The sequence below is a fragment of the Octopus bimaculoides genome, chromosome 2 (genome assembly GCF_046866305.1).
Source record: "Octopus bimaculoides isolate indiv1 chromosome 2, ASM4686630v1, whole genome shotgun sequence".
Taxonomy (NCBI): Eukaryota; Metazoa; Mollusca; class Cephalopoda; order Octopoda; family Octopodidae; genus Octopus; species Octopus bimaculoides.
In genome coordinates, this window is record NC_142929.1 from 150042807 (window position 1) to 150063426 (window position 20620).

Consider the following 20620-nt stretch of genomic DNA (forward strand, 5'->3'; position numbering starts at 1 on the left):
TTAAATTTTTACCTAACCTCAACGAAAAATGTTTTTCTCTGTTCTTACCATTTTCCTTCAGTTCTACAAGCTATCGGTGACATCATTTTCTTTCTCTGTATTCTTTTTGCTTTTGCAGAAGCTGAAATAATTTCCCCAAATAAACTATGTTAGACAGCAGAAAAAATACTGGATGCTTTCTATGAAAGGTTTTCCCCAACTTTAGGTAAAATTTTAAGTAAAAATCCAGCATAAGAAAAATCTATAAATTTGATCAAGATAATGAGTGGATTGCTTATAAAAATAAAGCATGGATGCTGAGTCATAAAAAAAAACCCATACTGACTGATACTGACACACGCAAATATTTAATTAATATGAACGCTAAAACTCATTTATACTTTATCATGGAAGCGTCTCAATATTTCTGGCAGTCACAAGAACACACCGACTATCTTTGAGTTGTACCTCACCACTAAATTCAAATTTTACCTAAACATCATCGTTTTTGCACCCGTTATACCGTCCGATCACTGCGTAATCAAAACAATAAGCTTCACATTCTCTAATACACGACATCCTGTTGAAATTTAAGTTAGACAATTTGTCGAAGCTTTACCATTTCTCTGTTGACTACAACCAGGAGTAAATATGTTTCATCTTCAAACTATTCATTCGGCTTAGAGTGGGCTGAAACCTCCTTCTAGACATATCACTTTTTATCCCTCTCACAAGCAAAAGCTATAATCACTAAGTTCCAAGTGGTTTTCTTACATATAGGATTCAACTGTACAGATAAACAAACAAAAAGGCATCAGCTATGACATTTGGGAAAAGATAACCGCCATTACTTTCCGGGAGATGTTAAAGCAACACTTGTAAGACATATCATATATTATAGAATAAAAATAGTGCTACCGTGCGTCTCACTTTGTGTAAGATCTCAGTTTTCAAAGTGCACCAAAGCCTTTTGCTCTGTTGTTAAGATGACCTCTACCAACTTTGCAGAATCATCCTGCCCAACAAGTTCTCAAGCAAAATGATTCTGTTTGTAGCGTCCTAAAGGAAGTAACTGTCTATACATTACTACTGACTTTCGTCAACGCCCCACCCCACAAGCTAGACTTCGTCACGCTCTCATTTTCGACACCCTATTTATTCAGACGTCAAGTACTTAAATTTCATTATGTACTCCAACCCAACTAATTGATTCATCCTGTTTGCAAACATATCATTACCCTCATTAGATTTATCCTTTGTCAAATCATTACTCACCTCTTTCTTTCTTTCAGTCCTTCTCTCACTCTCTTTCTCACTCACTTTCTTTAGGAATATCTTTTACTACCGAAAGGTAATCTCCAATCCTGTCATCTACGAACATATTGCTGCAAATAGAAAGAGTTGAATCTACCTCAACCTCTCTTCCGTAGTTCAAGATTTAACAGAAACTTACTGTGATGCCAGTATTTCACCCGAAGTTATTGTTTTTGAACTTAACAAGAGTAAAATCACATGCGTAAAGCCTGCTGTTTTATATCAGTATACCATAAGAACCTCTATGTTAAATTTCTCGCCTATAGTAAACGTTTGTCTTCCGTTCTTTTGGATCAAAAATTGCTTTTCAATAGCAACACTGCAGAATGTGCTAAAAGAGTTCCTACAGACCCTAAAATCCGATGTTGTCTCCTGCAGACTTCTTTCAAATGAAATATATCCCTTATAATATTGTATTCCTCTTCAGATGATCCAATTTTCTTATAGCTTTTAAATTTTCCTACCATAGGCTTCGTCGACGTAACCTAAACAGTCATCTTACGCTAAACATACACTACTTCCATGAGCAATGATCATGAGACCATTTTTCAAAGTGAACGCAATAACCTAGTTGATTCTAAAGGAACAGAAGGTAAAAGACACAACCTCTACACATATCTATGAAACGAAAGATGCAGTCATAAACAATAAACGATTGAAACTTTCAACCGTTACTATGCAAAACCTGAACCTCGCAATCTTTGGATATCTTTCATAGCAACTCCACTTATATAATAACGTCGCCAAATCTTCAACACAAAGACTACGATTCCTTGTTTGGGTCAGGAAATGATTCAATCCTGATCAGATATTGTATGTGTACAAAGCTTAGGTAATATCATCATTGGCAAATGTAATATGGAATGTACTGTTGTTGCACACACAAGCAGCTCAGACCACATCCGACATACTCCTACTACCAGTGGACAGTCACCTAGTTTCCTCTCTTTGATTTTTCTGTATCTACTATACGCTTCTCAAGGTAAATATCCTATCCATTAAGGTCCTTCCTCTTTCCATCATATGCGACATTCTAAGCTAAGAGTATTTGAAAATATATCAGTTATAAAAATTATTTAAATTATTACAGATTTGCAATGTGGTGGTTGACCATCAATATGCATGCCTATGTAATAATATTGAGGTATTTGTAAAACCTATACAAATTCAATGAAATAATGCAGAAAGGAAAGGCTAGGAGCGTTTATCGCTTTCCTATTTTCGAACTAGTTATTCCCTACTTCTCCCAAACCTCACGTATTTTTCATTTATTAGCAATATGTGTGTGTGTATGTGCATGTATATATATATATATATATATATATATATATATTCCCGAGCGTTAAACTTATACATCCTTTTGTTGTTTACACTTACTGTCCTCGTCTGTTGTTTTTTTTTTCGTAAATTCTCCCATATATATATACATATATACACACACGTGTTTGTGTGTGTGCGTGTGTGTGTGTACATGTGCATATACGTAGATCTATACATATATGCCTGTCTGTATATATACATATTCATTTTTTATCTTTATTTTTCATATTATCACCAGATCCCAAAAATATAACTGATGAAGATTATATGTGCAAACAACAGGAAAAGATTATGTTGACAAAGAATCAAAACAACACACGTTCGAACGTTTGGGCCTTAACTCTGATTGCCATTGGAATGGTATTACAAGGAGTGGCCAAATCTGTTCGGAGGCCAATGACAACTTCTTATATAGACAATAATGTCAAGAAAACACAGACTGGGAAATATATCGGTAACGCATTGTCTAAGTTTCATTTGTTTTACTTACCATGCTTTGTTCTACTGTATTTCCTCGTATGTATTTATGTGCGTGTGTGTGTGTGTGTGTGTGTGTGTGTGTGTGTGTGTGTTTTACTTGTTTCGGTCATTAGACTGCGGCCATGCTGGAACACCGCATCGAAGAATTTTTAATCGGATGAATCGACTCCAATATGTATGTGTGTATATATATATATATATATATATATATATAAATCCATAAATGTATATGCGTAAGTATGTTTCTATGTATGTATTGTTGCATATATATATATAATGTGTGAATGTGTGTGTGTGTATATATGTATGCCTATATCTATATATATATATATATATATATATGTATAAATCCATAAATCCATAAATGCGTGAGATTGTTTCTATGTATGTATTGTTGCATATGTGTAATCTATAAATGTATTTTAATATAATACAAATGTGATTTTAGGTATTATCACAGCTATTGGAATTTTTGGCCCAGTAGTTGGTTTCGTAGTCGGAACTATGTGCACAAAAACCTACTATAATTTGAAAGGTAATGTCTTCAATTTAATTTCATTCATCTAATTACATAATTATTATTTTGCACACATATGTTGTAACATATCATCATATGTCCTATATGGATTGACATTGGGCTTTATTTTATAGATTATATATATATATATATATATATATATATATATATATATATATATATATATTGTATGCGTATGTATATATATATATATATATATATATATATATATAAATTCAAAAAGGGATAAAACTCTTTTACAAGAATTTTATCAAGAAGCCAGTGTGTAAAAAAATTCATAATGGAAATTTCTATTCCCAAGAATATAATTATTCGTTTATATTTATATAAAGGGCATTATTACAGAAAATAATAACGCCACACAGTGGACTTCTCAAAATAACCACATTTAGTACCTAATGCGAGGAAAAACAACCAACAGAAGACGACCAACTTTCTTTTAAATAAACTTAACTGTGTATCGGCCGATTTCGCGATTACTAGAATGAATCTAGATTTCGTTCATCAGCACAGTATTGTCCCAAAAATATATATAAATAAACAGTATTCTCACCTCACCAAAAACGAACACACTACGTATCCGACGGAGTAAAGGGAATGAAGTTTATCTGTATATATCTTCATCAAAGAAGCGGGAATACTTCCGGGTTGCTTCTGGTACCCATGTGGAGACAGGAATAAAAATTCAACATTGAATATATTCCGTGTATATATTTGATAAATAAATTCAAAAAGGGATAAAACTCTTTTACAAGAATTTTATCAAGAAGCCAGTGTGTAAAAAAATTCATAAGGGAATTAGGTACTAAATGTGGTTATTTTGAGAAGTCCACTGTGTGGCGTTATTATTTTCTGTAATAATGCCCTTTATATAAATATATATATATATATATATATATATATATATATATATATATATATATATATATATATATATATATATATCATTCAACCACAGTAGTGGTTAAATATATTCTGAAGTCCACCATTTCGTCAATCGCGTCAGCTTCCAAGCTTCATCACTAATTCAGTTCTCAACTAAATTGCAAACTGTTAACAGTTTTAATGCGGACACCTCTTCAGGTACACTTTGGCATAAATAGTTCGAGTTATGGTTCAATAGAAAAAAAGTTACATCAAAATATCTGCGACCTCAAGGAGGGCAGAAAGGCACCTATTCACCTTCAATTAACATAAACTTTTTAATTTTTTCTTTGTCTCACGTTTGTTTTCTTTCTTCATATTTTCCTCTAAATATATATAAAATGTTTGTTTTTAGAGACGAATTTATCGCCAGAAGATCCAAGATGGATTGGGGCATGGTGGCTCGGATATGTTATCTTTGGAATTGCTGCATTGGTATCTACAATTCCACTGATATTCTTCCCCAGAAGTCAAAGAAAGAAACCAAGCAGCGAAGACGCAATTGAAATGAATGAAGGCAGACCAGAGACCTGGACGACAACAAAGAATAAGAAAAGTGAAGGAAATCAGGCTATGAAAGAAATTAAAAGTTTGTTACATTTTTATATATCATTGTAGTATTACTACAACTATTTTCTTCTCCCCCTATTTCTTCTACTACTATCAACACCACTACTGTAACTGTTACGATTCTTTTTCATAATATTATTATTATTGTGGAGGCGCAATGGCCCAGTGGTTAGGGCAGTGGACTCGCGGTCGGAGGATCGCGGTTTCGATACCCAGACCGAGCGTTGTGTGTGCTTATTGAGCGAAAACACCTAAAGCTCCACGAGGCTCCGGCAGGGGGTGGTGGCGACCCCTGTTGTACTCTTTCGCCCCAACTCTAACTTTCTTCCACTCTTTCTTCCTGTTTCTTGAGTAACGTTGCGATGGACTGGCTTCCTGTCCATCTGGGGGGGTGGGGGGACACATACGCCATAGAAACTGGGAAACTGGGCCCATGAGCTTGGCTAGGCTTTAAAAGGGCGCATAATAAAAAAATTATTATTATTATTATTATTGTTATCATATATTTGACTTTTGCTATGTATTTGTACAAGTTAATTCCAAGTCTCACCAAGAGACAAGTTAGAAGTTCATGTTGGTGTTATGCCTTGGGTACCATATATTTAGTTTTGCACATAGTATTGTTCTAGTGAATGTTCAAGAAATCATAAGAAAATTATGAGTTTCTTTTAAAATTTGAAATTACATAGATTGTATATTACGTAGTATATGGGCAGTTCCCATGGGCACTATCTTTTGAATTTCTGTCATTTCGGGGTTTCCTGGTATCTGAGCTAAGTAGAAATTAGCCTCTTTTGCTATCATTTCTAGGGCACCTATGACAACAGGTATTGTTTTAGTCTTGAGGTTCTACAGTTTGCCAATTTCTATTATTATTATTATTATTATTATTATTATTATTATTATTATTATTATTATTATTATTATTATTATATGATGAAAACTCATAGCTTATTTTGCTGGGTATGATGGAAAGTGTCAATTGTCCACAGCCAGTAGACTAAGGTGGTACTTGTTTATTGGTTATGCTTCAAGAACTCTGCGAAGAATTCTTGCAGTACCAAGCAATGCTGGTTTTTGTAGGTGTTCTACCTTCACACTTGCACCAATCTTTTTTTAACTATATTGGTAGTTGAGTGCTGATACTTCCAAGTGCACCAATTACTATTGGTATCACGTCTACTCTCCTCATTGAACACCACCTTCGTATTTCCCACTTTTCGGACATTCTCTCACGATGTACCATATCGTTTCACCCCTCCCCTCTCACCACACATACCGCATTTGTCGCTGTCGATAGTGTTGTCTATTCTGTACTTCATATAGTTGGTCCTTAACGCTTGTTCTTGAGCTGCTCATATGAATACTTCTGTCTATCTTCAGGTCACTCCTCCTTATCCATACCAACCGGTCCTCTGTATCTGTTTTCGCGTTCACATCTCTTGCAAACTAACCGTACATTTCTTTTCTTTCCATGCTTTTTCTTTTTTGGTGTTCATTTCTTGTTTAATTTTTTTCTTTTCTTACACAGTTTTCAGTTTTAATGACGCCGGCCTTCTTTGTATGCTTCAACAATGGCTCCACGACATTTTTTTATATACCACCCTAAGTTCTTTTCCTCTGCTTCGATATAGTCCTGACAACTGATCAAACATCTGCCACTCTTTCTTCTGGGCAAGTACAGCCTATCGGTGTCACTGTTAGGGCGGAAGTCTCCGTGTACTGTCAGCATTTTTCTAGTCTTGGGATCCATTTTCATCACTTCTCTCTTTTGCCATTTTATCATTCCCGCTCCATACCGAAGTGATACTAACGCCAACGTATTAACTGCTTGGATTTTATTCCATCCAGTCAATATATAGTGCAACACCAACCATAGTCTTCAGAAATACTTCATCGTCAGTTGCTCTTTCATTTCCTTTTACCATTATCTCGCTGAACTCTAGTATATCTAGATATTTGTAGCTTTCCGTTTCAATTTGTTTAATCAAGTCCTTATTCAGTGATTTCATCCCTACCATGGACTGTACCTTGCCTCTTTTTAGTTAGATTATTCCGCACTTCTTGAGTCCAAACTCCATTCCAATATGAGAACTAAAACAGTGGACCGTGTCCTACAAGTAACTCACTTGCGTCTCATACTTACCATAGTTTCAAATCATCCATGAAGAGGAGCTGGTTGATTGTTTGGGATTTTCCCTTTAGTTGGTACTCCAAGGTTCATTTTCTTAAGTACCAAGGTCAGGGGTATCCTGCAGAGAACAAAAAGCAACGGAGATAAGCTATCCCCCTGAAAAATCTCTCTTTTGATACCCAGGGTACCCAAAATTTTTCCATAAAATGTCAGTTTAGTTTTCCACCCCACCATACTTTTCTTCAGGAAACACGTTACATTCTTCGCAATTCCAAATAGATCTAAGCAATCGATGATCAATGAATGTGGAATCATATCCTAAACTTTGCGATAGTCAATCCAGGCCATTTCCAAATGCGTTCTCCTTCGTTTACAATCTTGCAGCTGTTGTTAATGTTTTTTCATGTCCTTGCTCTTGTTCTTGGTAATGTTATTAATGTTGTTGTTGCAGCCGTTTTCGTTGTTGTGCGTTAAAGTGTACGGATATTTTTCCCGATGTCACTAATATTAGTTGGATGTTAGCGTGGTTTATTTGATAATGAAAATGACATTTCTATTTTATTTTATTATCAATGCAGTTTAAAATACGTGGATGTCTGTCCCATTAACCTAGGCTGATGAAATTCTGTCTTTTAAAACATTTATTTTCTGTATTTCGTATACATATACAGTTACACTTTTCAATTACGCTCTTCTCCAAAGGGCAATGACGCGTGGTCCATTAAAATATAACAGTACGTATTGTTAATGGTGACCTTTGGAGAAGACTGCAGATTGTTTGCCGGAGTGCTCCATAAAAGAGGTGAGCAATGCCTCCCAATTTTTTGTCCGTACCTAACATATCTGTAATGCGATTTGCTTGTCTAATTGCTAGTAACGTGGCATCGGCTTAAAAACAAGGTAATTTGCTTAACGACTATAGATCACTGGATACAGACACTGTTTCGTTTTCTGTTCGTCTTTAAAATTATAATATAATACTCTTGCTCTCAGTGCTGCTTAGTGGGGTCGAAAGTAGTAACAAAGTGTACTCTACAGAATTTTGGTAATCTGACTGCATATTGCTAACCGAAGTTCAGCGTAGTTGACATTATTTCTATGAATGGATAGCAAGGAAAAGAGTCGAAAGCTTTGTTGATGTCGATGGAAGTTAAACTGCTTATAATGTGTGGGAAACGTTTTCTTATTGAACGTATTTCATCTATTAGATTATTGAGTAGTGTGGTGGTTTAGTGCGCTGATTGTGTGTTTTTTATTTGAAATGGGATGTGTGTGGATGAGTAATGTGAAGAGTTAGTATTTCTAGATTTTTGGGAGGTGTACATTAGAGGATGTTGTGACTCTGTGATGTTCATTTACTTGGATATTTGATGGGCTTTATTATAATTTTATTAATATTCCAGATTTTTTAATAGTAATTTCCAGAATACTAATTTCAAGAATTTGAAACTATTAATACGAGTGGTTGTTAATGTTAGTGACTGCAGTGATTTCTTTAAGCCAAGGTGTTTTAGATGTATGTATGTGGTGTTGTTTAACATTGGGAAGTTTTTAGTTACTTAGCAACATTGACGTTATTTTAATCGATCGTTTCCAAAAATTTCGACTGCTTTGTATCTAACTTAAGATTTTATAACCTAGATTTATAACCTAAATCTAGTGCTTGAACATGGCATGATAAACATAGTTTGTCTCTTGTACACATATTTTAAGTTGAATTGATAAGAGTGTAAATGAAGTTTATATCAACGGTTCAAGGTCTACAGTTGTATGGTCTTGAAAAGAATTAATTTTGAGGTGGGGGGGGGAGAGAAGACGAAAGCATCAAATGAGGTACAGTGGCGGTATTATATACCGTATTAATTCTGGCGAACAAAGTTCATTGATACAGAAGTAGAAGAGAGTGAAAAGACATAGCTCAACTACGAATCCCTAGTATTGATGAATGAATCTTTGTCAATCAACTGATCGACTCTTGTTTCTGTAACTGCATTAATGTCTCTGAGATGTGAGCAGTCTCAAAAGAGGTTGGACTATGCTATACCGTCATCAATTCATGAAAAATTATCTATTTTCTAATCTAACATGGAAATCTTGTGATGATACAAAATGATATATTATTGTTGTTGTTTTTGCTGCTGTTGATGTTATTGTTGTTGTTGTTGCTGTTGCTAAGGCGGCGAGCTGGCACAATCGTTAGCACGCAAGTTGAAATGCTTAACGGCATTTCGCCCGTCGCTACGTTCTGAGCTCAAATTCCGCCGAGTTCGACTTTGCCTTTCATCCTTGCGAGGTCGATAAATTAAGTACTAGTTACATACTGGGATCGATCTAATAGACTAGCCTCCTCCCCAAAATGTCAGGCCTTGTGCCTATAGTAAAAAATTATTATTATTATTATTATTATTATTGTTGTTGTTTTACTTCTCAAAACGCTCTATCTGGTTTGCTCTGGTAGATTTTGTGAGAGCGGACAGCAACTTGCTATCACAGGTTTCACGGAGTCTCTTTCCTCACATTATATGCTTTGGTACTTGGTTGTTAATTATCGTTGGAGACATTCAACATTCAAGTAACAATCTCAAAATCCCAGCTGTCCGATTTCCCTGACATATTTGTCGAAATTGGTTGTTAGTGCTCCGAATGTCCCTACAACTACTGGAATGACAGACAATCTCCAGATAGTCCACATTCTATTATCTTCGTTTCCTTTTTTTCCCCTTTATCTACTACAATAATATCTGGTCCCACAGTGTCGATTAGAGAGTCACATTGGATTGTAAAATCCCACAGTATCTTAAATTCCTTGTTCTTGGCGACTCCTTCTGGTTCATGTTAATTATTATTATAGACGTCTCACAGTATAAAATATCATGAAGTTGTTGACTGAAGATATTTGTACTGTTTGTCAATTCACAACGAGGACCTCAGACAGACATTACCTCACGCAATATGCGTGCAGTTCCAAGTAATGCCGACTTTTGTAATACACCTAGATTGTAGGGTGTTTCTAAAGTTTTCAGGTGATTTTTTTCAGCTTGGGTGGTATTGAACCCAGTGCTCCGATGACAATAGGGATAATCTTTATGTTTGACTCATGTAGCTGCCACATCTTAGCCATCTCAATTCTCAAGTCTCCATATTTATCAACTTTTTCTCTTTCTTTCATGATGATATATTGATCTCCTAGCACTGCCACATCAATTATTAGGCACTCTTGTTTGTCCCTCCTAAAGGTTACTATATCTGGCATTCGGTGTTCTAATACCTTGTCTTTCTGGAAGTCAAAGTCCCAATTATTATTATTGTTGTTGTTGTTATTGGGTGAGAGCAGTGCATGCCACCAAAGTGACACTGAGGTACAAATATACGAAGTCCATTATACCTATCATGACTACCCGTCTGATAAGGGTACTCCAGACACATGCATCACAACCATATGTGCGCGCCATGGTGATTTTATATCACGATAAACAGCGCATGAGCTAGCAGGTGGGTCCCAATTAGAATTTTCTTCAGATTAAGGTAGCCCATTCCCGAATAATGTTTAAGGATGATGAACAAAACACCCATGCTTCCAGAAATGAATTATTCAAACACCAAAGAATTCCTCTCGACACATGGATATGATGGTCCCCCACTCCTTCTGTTCTTGATCAGAGATGCACATATCGCCAGCCACTAAGGGACATGCACAAATGGCTAAGGTCAAGCAAGTGACAAGCAAATCTCTGGTATGGAGCTTTGGTATTTGCTTTAGCCCACCATTTATTATACTAAGACAAAACAATATACACGATAACACTTCTAATCAAAGTCAGAAGCCATGAGATCCATTGCCTAGTACAGCATTATTATTATTATTATTATTATTATTATTATTATTATTATTATTATTATTATTATTATTATTATTATTATTATTATTATTCAGTAGTTTTATTTTTATAACGTGCTTTCACTTCACTACCGAGCGCAGCTCTGTGTGCCTTGGGTATGTGCTGTGGTTTGCTGTGATGCTCTTATGGTTACTGTATTGATATTGAAAGTGTTTTGCGTAGGATGTGTGCAGTTCCCAGCAGTGCAATTTTCTGTATGTTATATATATTATTTGTAAGTCCTGGTGTTTTTGTTATGTATTTGTCTGAATTGTATCGAGGTCTTTATTTAGATTATTTTTCTTCTATATTTTATATGTATGTGTTGTTGCGTTTTCGTTTTTTGGGTAGAGCACTGCTGTGAAATAAGCGTGTAAGATCGAAATGTATTCCTCACGTGTCCATTTATGCCGTTTTGGTTTTGTTTGCGGGACCTGAGTAACAACGTCCGTCCCTTTATTTTGACAGTCGTCGTTTTCGTAGGGTACCGGTCCGTTCATTTCTGTTGTCAGATTGTTTTACACGTTCAGATCTTCGTACTTTTTGCGTAACAAGCTTACAGTACGCACTTCTCGGTTGTTATTCTTGGGTGGAATATCACTGGTATTATTTAATCTGTTTGTAATTTTTTGGTACATGGTGTTTGGGTCCGGTTTTTTCTCCTCCTTCTTCTTCTTCTTCATATTTGTTAAATAGTATGATTTCTTGCTTGCATTTGTGAGCTTCCTTAAAGACTGAAAACAGTTTGTTTTTTTTGCTCGTGTTTTGTGGCTATTTGTATTAGTTTTACTTGCTTCTGAAGTAGGTATTTTTACAGTCCTATGGTGGTTATTTTATAATAGTTTTCCAGCTGTATGAGGCCTCTACCACCTTCTGTACGTTGTATATTTAGCCTTTCTATGTCAGATTTTTGGTGGTGCATCCTAGATCCTGTCATTATTTTTCTTGTTTTCTTTGTTATTATTATTATTATTATTATTATTATTGTTGTTGTTGTGTGTGAGAGAGCAGTGCATGCCAATTAAGTGACACTGGTATTATTATTATTATTATTATTATTATTATTATTATTATTATTATTATTATTATTATTATTATTGTTATTATTCAGTAGTCTTATTTTTATTACGTGCTTTCACTGCACTACCGAACGCAGCTCTGTGTGCTTTAGTTATGTGTTGTGGTTTGTTGTGGTGTCCTTATTTTTACTGTATTGAAAGTGTTTTATGTGTGCAGTTCCTAGTAGCGCTCTTTTCTGTTTGCTATATATACCTGTTAGCCCAGGTGTTTTTGTTATGTATTTGCCTGAATACTTTTTATCATACCTAATTACCTACTACGATAGAAATTGTTTTGTTTTTAGACTCCATATTCGAGTTACCTCTATTTCCAGATCTTTGTATTTTGAAAGTTTCTCCGTTTCTTTTAGAGAAACATTGTCATCCGTTGGTATTGATATATCGATTAGAAAGCATTTTCTTCCTTTGTGATCTCTGATAACTATACCTGGCTTATTGGCCTTAATTTCTCGATTTGTGTGTTTTGACATATCTCAGAGTATGGTGGCTTTCTCATTTTCTGTGACCTTTTCTGGCCTGTGACTATACCGTCCTTTTTCTGTTGTTATTCGATAAAGCTGGCATATTATTATTATTATTATTATTATTATTAATGTTCAGTAGTTTTATTTTTATAACGTGCTTTCACTTCACTACCCAGCGCAGCTCTGTGCGCCTTGGGTATGTGCTGTGGTTTGCTGTGGTGCTCTTATGTTTACTGTATTGAAAGTGTTTTGCGTAGAATGTGTGCAGTACTCAGTAGTGCAATTTTCTGTATGTTATATATATATTTGTAAGTCCTGGTGTTTTTGTTATGTATTTGTCTGAATATTTTTTTATTATACCTAAGGCACCTACTATAATAGGAATTGTTTCTGGTTTTAGATTCCACATTCGAGTTATCTCTATTTCTATTTTGATTTTTGGGAGATATAATCTGTGATCCATTCTAAGATCTGTGGTTTTCAGTTCTTTGGTTATTCTCATTTTCATAGTATCGTAATTATTAGGTTTCCCTTCGTTATTCCCAGGCTTTAGATTTGTTTTGCCTTCCTTTTCATTCATATGTTTGTCTGTGGTGTTCTGGATTGGTGCTTTTTGTACACTATTATACATCTCTACGGTCTGGGTTTGTTGTTTTTTGTTTACTTCGTTTTTGCCAGAAATGTTACGTTTGTCCTCGTGTTTTGCTATCTCAGTGTTTATATTATTATTTGGCATTGCTGTGTGACTACTATCTAGATTTTCCTGATGTATTTTTCCTTTCAATTGTTCTATTTCTATTTCTGATATTTTTTTGCTTTTACAATATATCTTCTTATGTTAGCTATTTTGTTAGGATTCATTGTTTTATCGAGGTCTATATTTACATTATTTTTCTTCCATATTTTATATGTATGTGTTGTTGCGTTTTCGTTTTTTTGGGTAGAGCACTGCTGTGAAATAGGCGTATAGGATCGAAATGTATTCCTCACGTGTCCATTTATGCCGTTTTGGTTTTGTTTGCGGGACATGAGGAACAACGTCCGGTCCTTTATTTTGACGGTCATCGTTTTCGTAGGGTACCGGTTCGTTTATTTCTGTTGTCAGATTGTTTTGCACGTTCATATCTTCGTATTTTTTTCGTAACAAGCTTACAGTACGCACTTCTCGGTTGTTATTCGTGGGTGTAATAATACCGGTGTTATTTAATCTGTTTGTAATTTTTTGGTACATGGTGTTTTGGGGTTCGAAGATAGTTTGGTTTTGATGTAACACGTGTGTTTACGATCGCTGTGCGGGTAGTGGAGGTATCAAGTTAAAATACATCATTATATTTGGAAAAATAGAAATAAATTTCAATGAGTATTACTTACTCGGATATAGTCCAACCCTTTGTCAGCTATTTTTTTGCTCAATGCGATGTCTTTATTTCCGATGTTTTTGGATAAGTTTCGGAGCAGTGAATTATCGTTCTCACATGTTAAACTTCCCCGGTGTTATTATTATTATTATTATTATTATTATTATTATTATTATTATTATCATTATTATTATCATTGTTATTGTTGTTGTTGTTGTTGTCCTTCTTCTTTTACTCCCTCTTCTTTTACTTCTTCTTTTTCTTCTTCTTCTTCTTCTTCTTCTTCTTCTTCTTCTTCTTCTTCTTCTTCTTCTTCTTCTTCTTCTTCTTCTTCTTCTTCTTCTTCTTATTATTATTATTATTATTATTATTATTATTATTATTATTATTATTCCTATCATCATCATCATTTTCATATACACACAACAGATGAGACTGTTGCAAAACAAAAGATCCTAACATCGGCCTACAACAAGTAAACTTAGATGCCAAGAACCCTCCTACGTATCCAAGCAGTCCCTGTTAACACTGTTTTCTGGAGCTGTACTAAACTGGGTTTTATGCCTATTTCCTCTATCCATCTGTTCAGATATTTAGGGATAGTTCCCAATGTGCCTATAACTACTGGGATACATTTTACTCGCACTTTCCATAGTCTCTCTAATTCAATGGCTAGGTCCTGATAGTTTGCCATTATTTCTATACTTCTCATATTAATTTTTTCATCATTTGGGACTGTAGAGTCAATTATCTGGCACTTTCTATTCTCTTTATCTACTACTACTACTACTACTACTACTACTACTACTACTACTACTACTACTACTACTACTACTACTACTACTACTACTACTTCAGGCCTTCTAGTTTCTGTTACTCTGTCGGTCTGAATGTTAAATCCCACAGCATTTTGTATTTCTTATTTTCTAGTACTTTACTATGTTCATGCTCAAACCTTTTATCAGCATGTTCTTCAAGTCCTAGCTCTCTACATAACGCCCAGTGGATTGCTCTCCCTAGTCTGTCATGTTTTTTCGTGTATTCTTTCTGTGCCAGCATGCTACATTCACTTACTAATAATCTATGTCCTTTGGCACTAAATCAATAAAATGTTTTCATTAAATGTATCAAACAGTGCATAATCAGTGTTATTCATTTAGGAAAAGTAACAAAAGTAACTTCGATGTTCATACATTCTTCCATTACTCAAAGCGAACGGAAAGGAAAAATCTACGATTAGATATTGAAATCATATTACAAACAGGCTCCAGCTAACGGTGAGAAAATATATCTAAACACTTTGCATAATATCCAGAGTTCAACCGAAACCAGTTGCAAACAAACATTTGTTTGAGAACACTGATAGCCTATATATAATATGAAGCATAAAGATGTGGGGTTTCTGAATTAGTATTATATTAAAGAAGAAGCATGAGTAATTTCAAGTATTTCGAACTGAATCTCTTCGATCACACCCTCACAGTATGTTTGACAGAGCTCTTTCTGTCTCACTTTTATTCAATCTGGTGTCCCCCGAGATTCAGGTCTGTCCTCCACTTTCTTCCTTTTATACATCAATGACCTACTTGTCACATTTAACAGCACCCGCTCTTATGCAGACAAGACAATCCTACATTCTTCCGTAATCATACATCGTCCATACGCAACCTAGAAAGTAAACGCCATATTTACATTGATGTCATAAATGGACGTCTTAAGGGCAACCGTTAGTGCAGCCATGTCAATCTTGTTGTTTTTAACAGCAACCAAAAGACTTCGATCCTTACTCACATCAAGAAAACACCAGCGCACAACACCTATAAATATGAACGGCACTCTTATAAAGCTCTCGCAATTGTTCGAAAAAAAGGTCACTGAGTATCCTTCCTAGCGAAAGAGAATCTTTTCAAGCGAACGTACATCTTTTGCATTGTTAAGACTGTGTTCCAAAGACTAGCCTTTCGCTTTAGGGTCAGAAAATATTAGTCCTCAACAGTTCTTGAAGCTCTATAAGGCTTAGGTGAAGCCCGCAATGGGCTACACACACTCACATCCAGGATCGCATTGAGAGAAATATCACTTTATTGCTAAGCACTCCATCACTAATGGCTACAGTCTCTTGCCCAAGGGCTAGATGTGTGCTGTTTTTATATTCCCTATTGCTATTGTAATTGTTCCTGCGCCTCGGAGCTAGCTGGTCTCATACCTCCATGATTCAGGCACTCTCTGACCTGTTCGCCTCTTCCTCTCTCATCAATATTGAGCATACAACGCCACTTTGCCTGCACTGACCATTATAGCCAGTCCCCCTCCTTCATTACATACGCCCTCTTGAATCTTCTCACTATTCGTGTCTTTCCTGCATTTGTTGATCTGAAATACTTTAAATGGAAAATTAACGCGCCAATTTTTGTAATCACGAGAATGAGCAAATCGTCGAAAACTTCTTCAAGAATAATCACTTAACTATGGCACACATCACACAGCTTTCACGAACCTTGTCTTTAACGATAACTCACATAATTAATTTTAGAAACAAATATAAGCGTTGGTATTTTTCTCAATATATATTTTAAGCATCCAGTAGTCAATGTTTTTTAATCACTTTTAAAAATATCTTCAATGTTTTTCTTTTTCAGAATTCTTCTCATCACTTCGGCGTATTTTCCAAAATGTTTGCTGTTTTTTGCTTTTGATTGGTGGAGGTGTGGACATGATGGTTAGTGCAGGATTATTTTCTTTTATGGCTAAATATATGGAAACACAATATTTATTCCCAGCATGGAAATCTAATGCAATTTTAGGTAAGTTTATCAAGCCTATAATTCTAAATGCCTATGTCATAAAAAGATATCCATATTTATGGTGTCAATGTTGCTTGTGTTCTTGACATAATTCTGTGTAGCAGTTAGCTGTGCATTCATAAAAGATTGCTTTCTATAATGAATGTCTTTGTTGTTTCGTGCATGAAGTTTATATATATATATATATATATATATATATATATATATATATATATATATATATATATATATATATAAGTGTATGTGCGTGCGTGCGTAAAGAAATCATGTGACAGAGGTAAGTAGATTAGTTATCTATATGTTGGTAAGCAGGTAGGTAGGAGGGAATCAGCAAGCAATCAGATATCATACATATAATCCTGAATGTAAATACTTTCATTAAAGAGAAAGGGGGAGAAAGAGAGAGAGAGAAAGAGAGAGAGAGAGAGAGAGAGAGAGAGAGAGAGAGAGAGAGAGGGAGAGAGAGAGAGAGAGAGAGAACGAAAACAATGGTGAGAAAGTCTGTGTGAAAATGTAGATATGAAAAAATTTACTATGAGAAAGTAAAAAAAACAGGACTTTGTAATCTTAAAAAGCAATTTGAAAATTAAACTAAAGTTGTGTGTGTGTATGTGTGTGTGCTTGTATGTGTGTGTGTTTGTGAGTGTGTGTGTCTGTAAGTGTGTGTCTGTGTACGTACGTGTCTGTGTATGCGCACGCGCGTGTGTGTTTAAGGACAGGAATAAACATTCAAAAATGAAAAAAAGCATTCTAATTATTTTGGCCACTGGTCTGTCATGTTGTGGAGCTTATATGTAAATGTATATATAAATTACGGAGATGTGCTTGCATAGCAAGTGACCTGATCTGAGATCGTGTGCTGGAATGAAAACACCTTCCACGCTGCAATTGTTATATATAAACTATTAAATGGAAACATTCAAGACACTTCTTAGATACATCGTCCGGAGAAAACACTTCATAGAAAGCACATACATTATGAAGTGAATGACTGAGTTCAGTGTGTGCGCGTGCAAACGTGTGTGCGTGCGTACGCGCGTGCATGGATGTGCGTGTATATGCGTGCCTGCGTGAGTGTGTGTGCTTGTGTGTGTATGTGTGAGTGTGTGTGTGTTCCTTCGAACTCTCAATCTACTTCATTACTGTAGTGAATCAAAAGCTTCGAACGATTCAATGAATTTTATTGCACGTATTGAGTGCTCTTCCTTCCTCTAGTATACCTAATCACACACACACACACGCACACACACACACACACATACACACACATATACACACACAGATACGCATACATACATTCACACACACACGTGGCATAGTAGCTACGGTATTCGGCTCCCGACCGTGAGGTCGGGAGTTATATTCCTGGCGGCAAGTTGAGTCCTTGAGCAAGACTCTTTATTTCACGACCCGGTTGTTCTATTGATCGGATCAACTGGAACACTCGTTGTCATAATTGACGGAGTACCAGGACGCGAGCGCGCACACACACACATACACACATATATATATCTAGTATTATCATTCATGTCTCTGTCGGTCAAGCGTCTTATTCTGTAAAGAGATAGATGGGCAATTGAAGACTTGGGATTTAACTTGTGTTAATGATAAAGATTTCAGTTTAAATATTGTTTGCATGTATCCATTTTGTGTCATGGAAGTCGATGCTTTAAAAGAGTTATAATTATAATACGCCTTTTCTAGACAGTCAAATAATTTTGTAATGTGTGGGATGTACAGTGTGTTCGGGCTAAATTTGCTAGAGATTTTGGTAGACCCCGGCTGGAAAAAGTTGCTACTGGAAGGTCATTTGTCTGGCAACAGGATTCGATTCCTTGCCATACCTCAAGAAAGTGTCTGATGTGGTTGTTAGAGAAAATCTACAACTTCATCAGCCCCATTTGTAATCTCAAAAATTACTGTGCGGAACGCGTTTGAGAAAGACACCAAACGCTTTGCACGCAACACCAAGGCCGAGCTGGTGGCCAAGATCAAAGATGTCCTCGAAGATTTTCCCAAGGACCTAGTGAGGAAAGTATGTGCAAGGTGCTGGAACTGTCTTGAGGCCGTGGGGAAAGCTAAAATCGGATATTTTGGGTAAACTGTTATCTCTTAGCCTTAATTTAGTTAATACTTTTCGATATTTTAAAATACTTTCGTTTTGGATGAGGTATTGTATTTTCTTTTCTTTTTATACAAACTGCAAAATTCAACCCGAACACCCTGTATGTAGATATGTCTCTGGTGCAAGTCTGTAAGATAGAAAAATTAAACACATGTCTGAACATTTACGCATACACACGTGCACAATTGATGAGTGAACCCTCCGTCTGTGGACTGTACGTTGCTATTAATTAAAATATCTGTATATTTTCTTTCTTTTCGTACAGGAACCACGACACTAGTTGCTTTATCGATCGGGACATTATCTGGTGGTATGATTACATCAAAGGCAAAACTGAAAGCTCGTGGTTGTCTGACATTTATCTGCTTGTGTTTTGCACTGGTAGCAATATTCCATGCTTCACTTTTGATGGTTGGTTGTAAATTCCCTGCAATGGTTGGACCTGAAATAATTCCATCCAGGTGATTGAATATAAATTACTTAAAGTTAGTTCATTAATAATGTATGCGAGATTAATATAGGTTTCTTATTTGGTTCACGCTTATTCAATTACATTGTATAAGAAAAGTGGGATAATCTTATGTTAGGTTAAAGCTAATATTTACAGCCTTTCATTTCTTGTTCTTCTTATTATCATTATTGAGTGAAAAAGCAGTGCATACCATCAAAATGACATTGGGGTACAAATATACAAAGCCCAATATACCCACTATGACTACCCGTCTGATAAGGGTACACCAGACACATGCATCACAACCATATGTACACAACATGGTGATCTCATATCAAGATTAACAGTGCATGACCTTGCAGGTGGGGCCCAGTTAGAATTATATTCAGGTCAAGTAGCCCATCCCACTCAAAAGGTCTTTGAATGAGGGTTGTTTAGGGATGTTGAATGAAACACCCATGCCTCCAGATGTGAATTATTCAAACTCCAAAGAATTCCCCTCGACACATGGCTACGATGCTCCCCCACTACTTCTGCTCGTGATCAGAGATGCACAGATCGTCAGCCATTAAGGGACATGTTCAACTGGTTACGGTCAAACAACTGACGAGCAAATCTGTGACATAGAGCAGAATATTTGTTGTAGCCCATCATTTATACCAAAACAAAGCAGTTAAGATCAGAAGCCATGAGAGCCACTGTCTAGTACTGCATCAGGGCATTTATTATTATTATTGTTCAGTAGTTTTATTTTTATAACGTGCTTTCACTTCACTACCGAGCGCAGCTCTGTGCGCCTTGGGTATGTGCTGTGGTTTGCTGTGGTGCTCTTATGTTTACTGTATTGAAAGTGTTTTACGTAGGATGTGTGCGGTACCTTGTAGTGCTATTTTCTTTATGATATATATATTTGTTAGTCCTAGTGTTTTTGTTATGAATTTGTCTGAATATTTGTTTTCATACCTAATACGCCCGCTATGATAGGAATTGTTTCTGTTTTTAGACTCCACATTCGAGTTACCTCTATTTCCAGGTCTTTGTGTTTTGAAAGTTTCTCCATTTCTTTTAGAGAAGCATTGTCATCTGTTGGTATTGATTCATCTATTAGAAAGCATTTTTTCTTCACGATCACTGACAACTATATTTGGCTTATTGGCCTTAATTCCTCTATCTGTGTGTATTAGTATATCCTATAGTATTGT

General features: G+C 35.7%; 1 protein-coding gene across 3 annotated transcripts in view; it reads left to right on the top strand.

The window, feature by feature from the left end:
• The window catches only part of LOC106883112 (solute carrier organic anion transporter family member 1B1), a 42193-nt gene that overhangs the window by 13880 nt on the left and 7693 nt on the right, over positions 1 to 20620 (top strand). For 2 of the 3 annotated variants that reach the window (XM_014934006.3, XM_089347921.1), the window contains exons 3-7: positions 2852 to 3067; positions 3542 to 3628; positions 4911 to 5144; positions 16678 to 16842; positions 19233 to 19428. In XM_014934006.3, coding sequence (XP_014789492.1) covers positions 2852 to 3067; positions 3542 to 3628; positions 4911 to 5144; positions 16678 to 16842; positions 19233 to 19428 — 898 coding nt within the window. Of the gene's footprint in view, positions 1 to 1762; positions 2276 to 2851; positions 3068 to 3541; positions 3629 to 4910; positions 5145 to 16677; positions 16843 to 19232; positions 19429 to 20620 lie in introns of all 3 variants that reach the window. The other variant, XM_089347922.1, reaches the window with a different exon arrangement.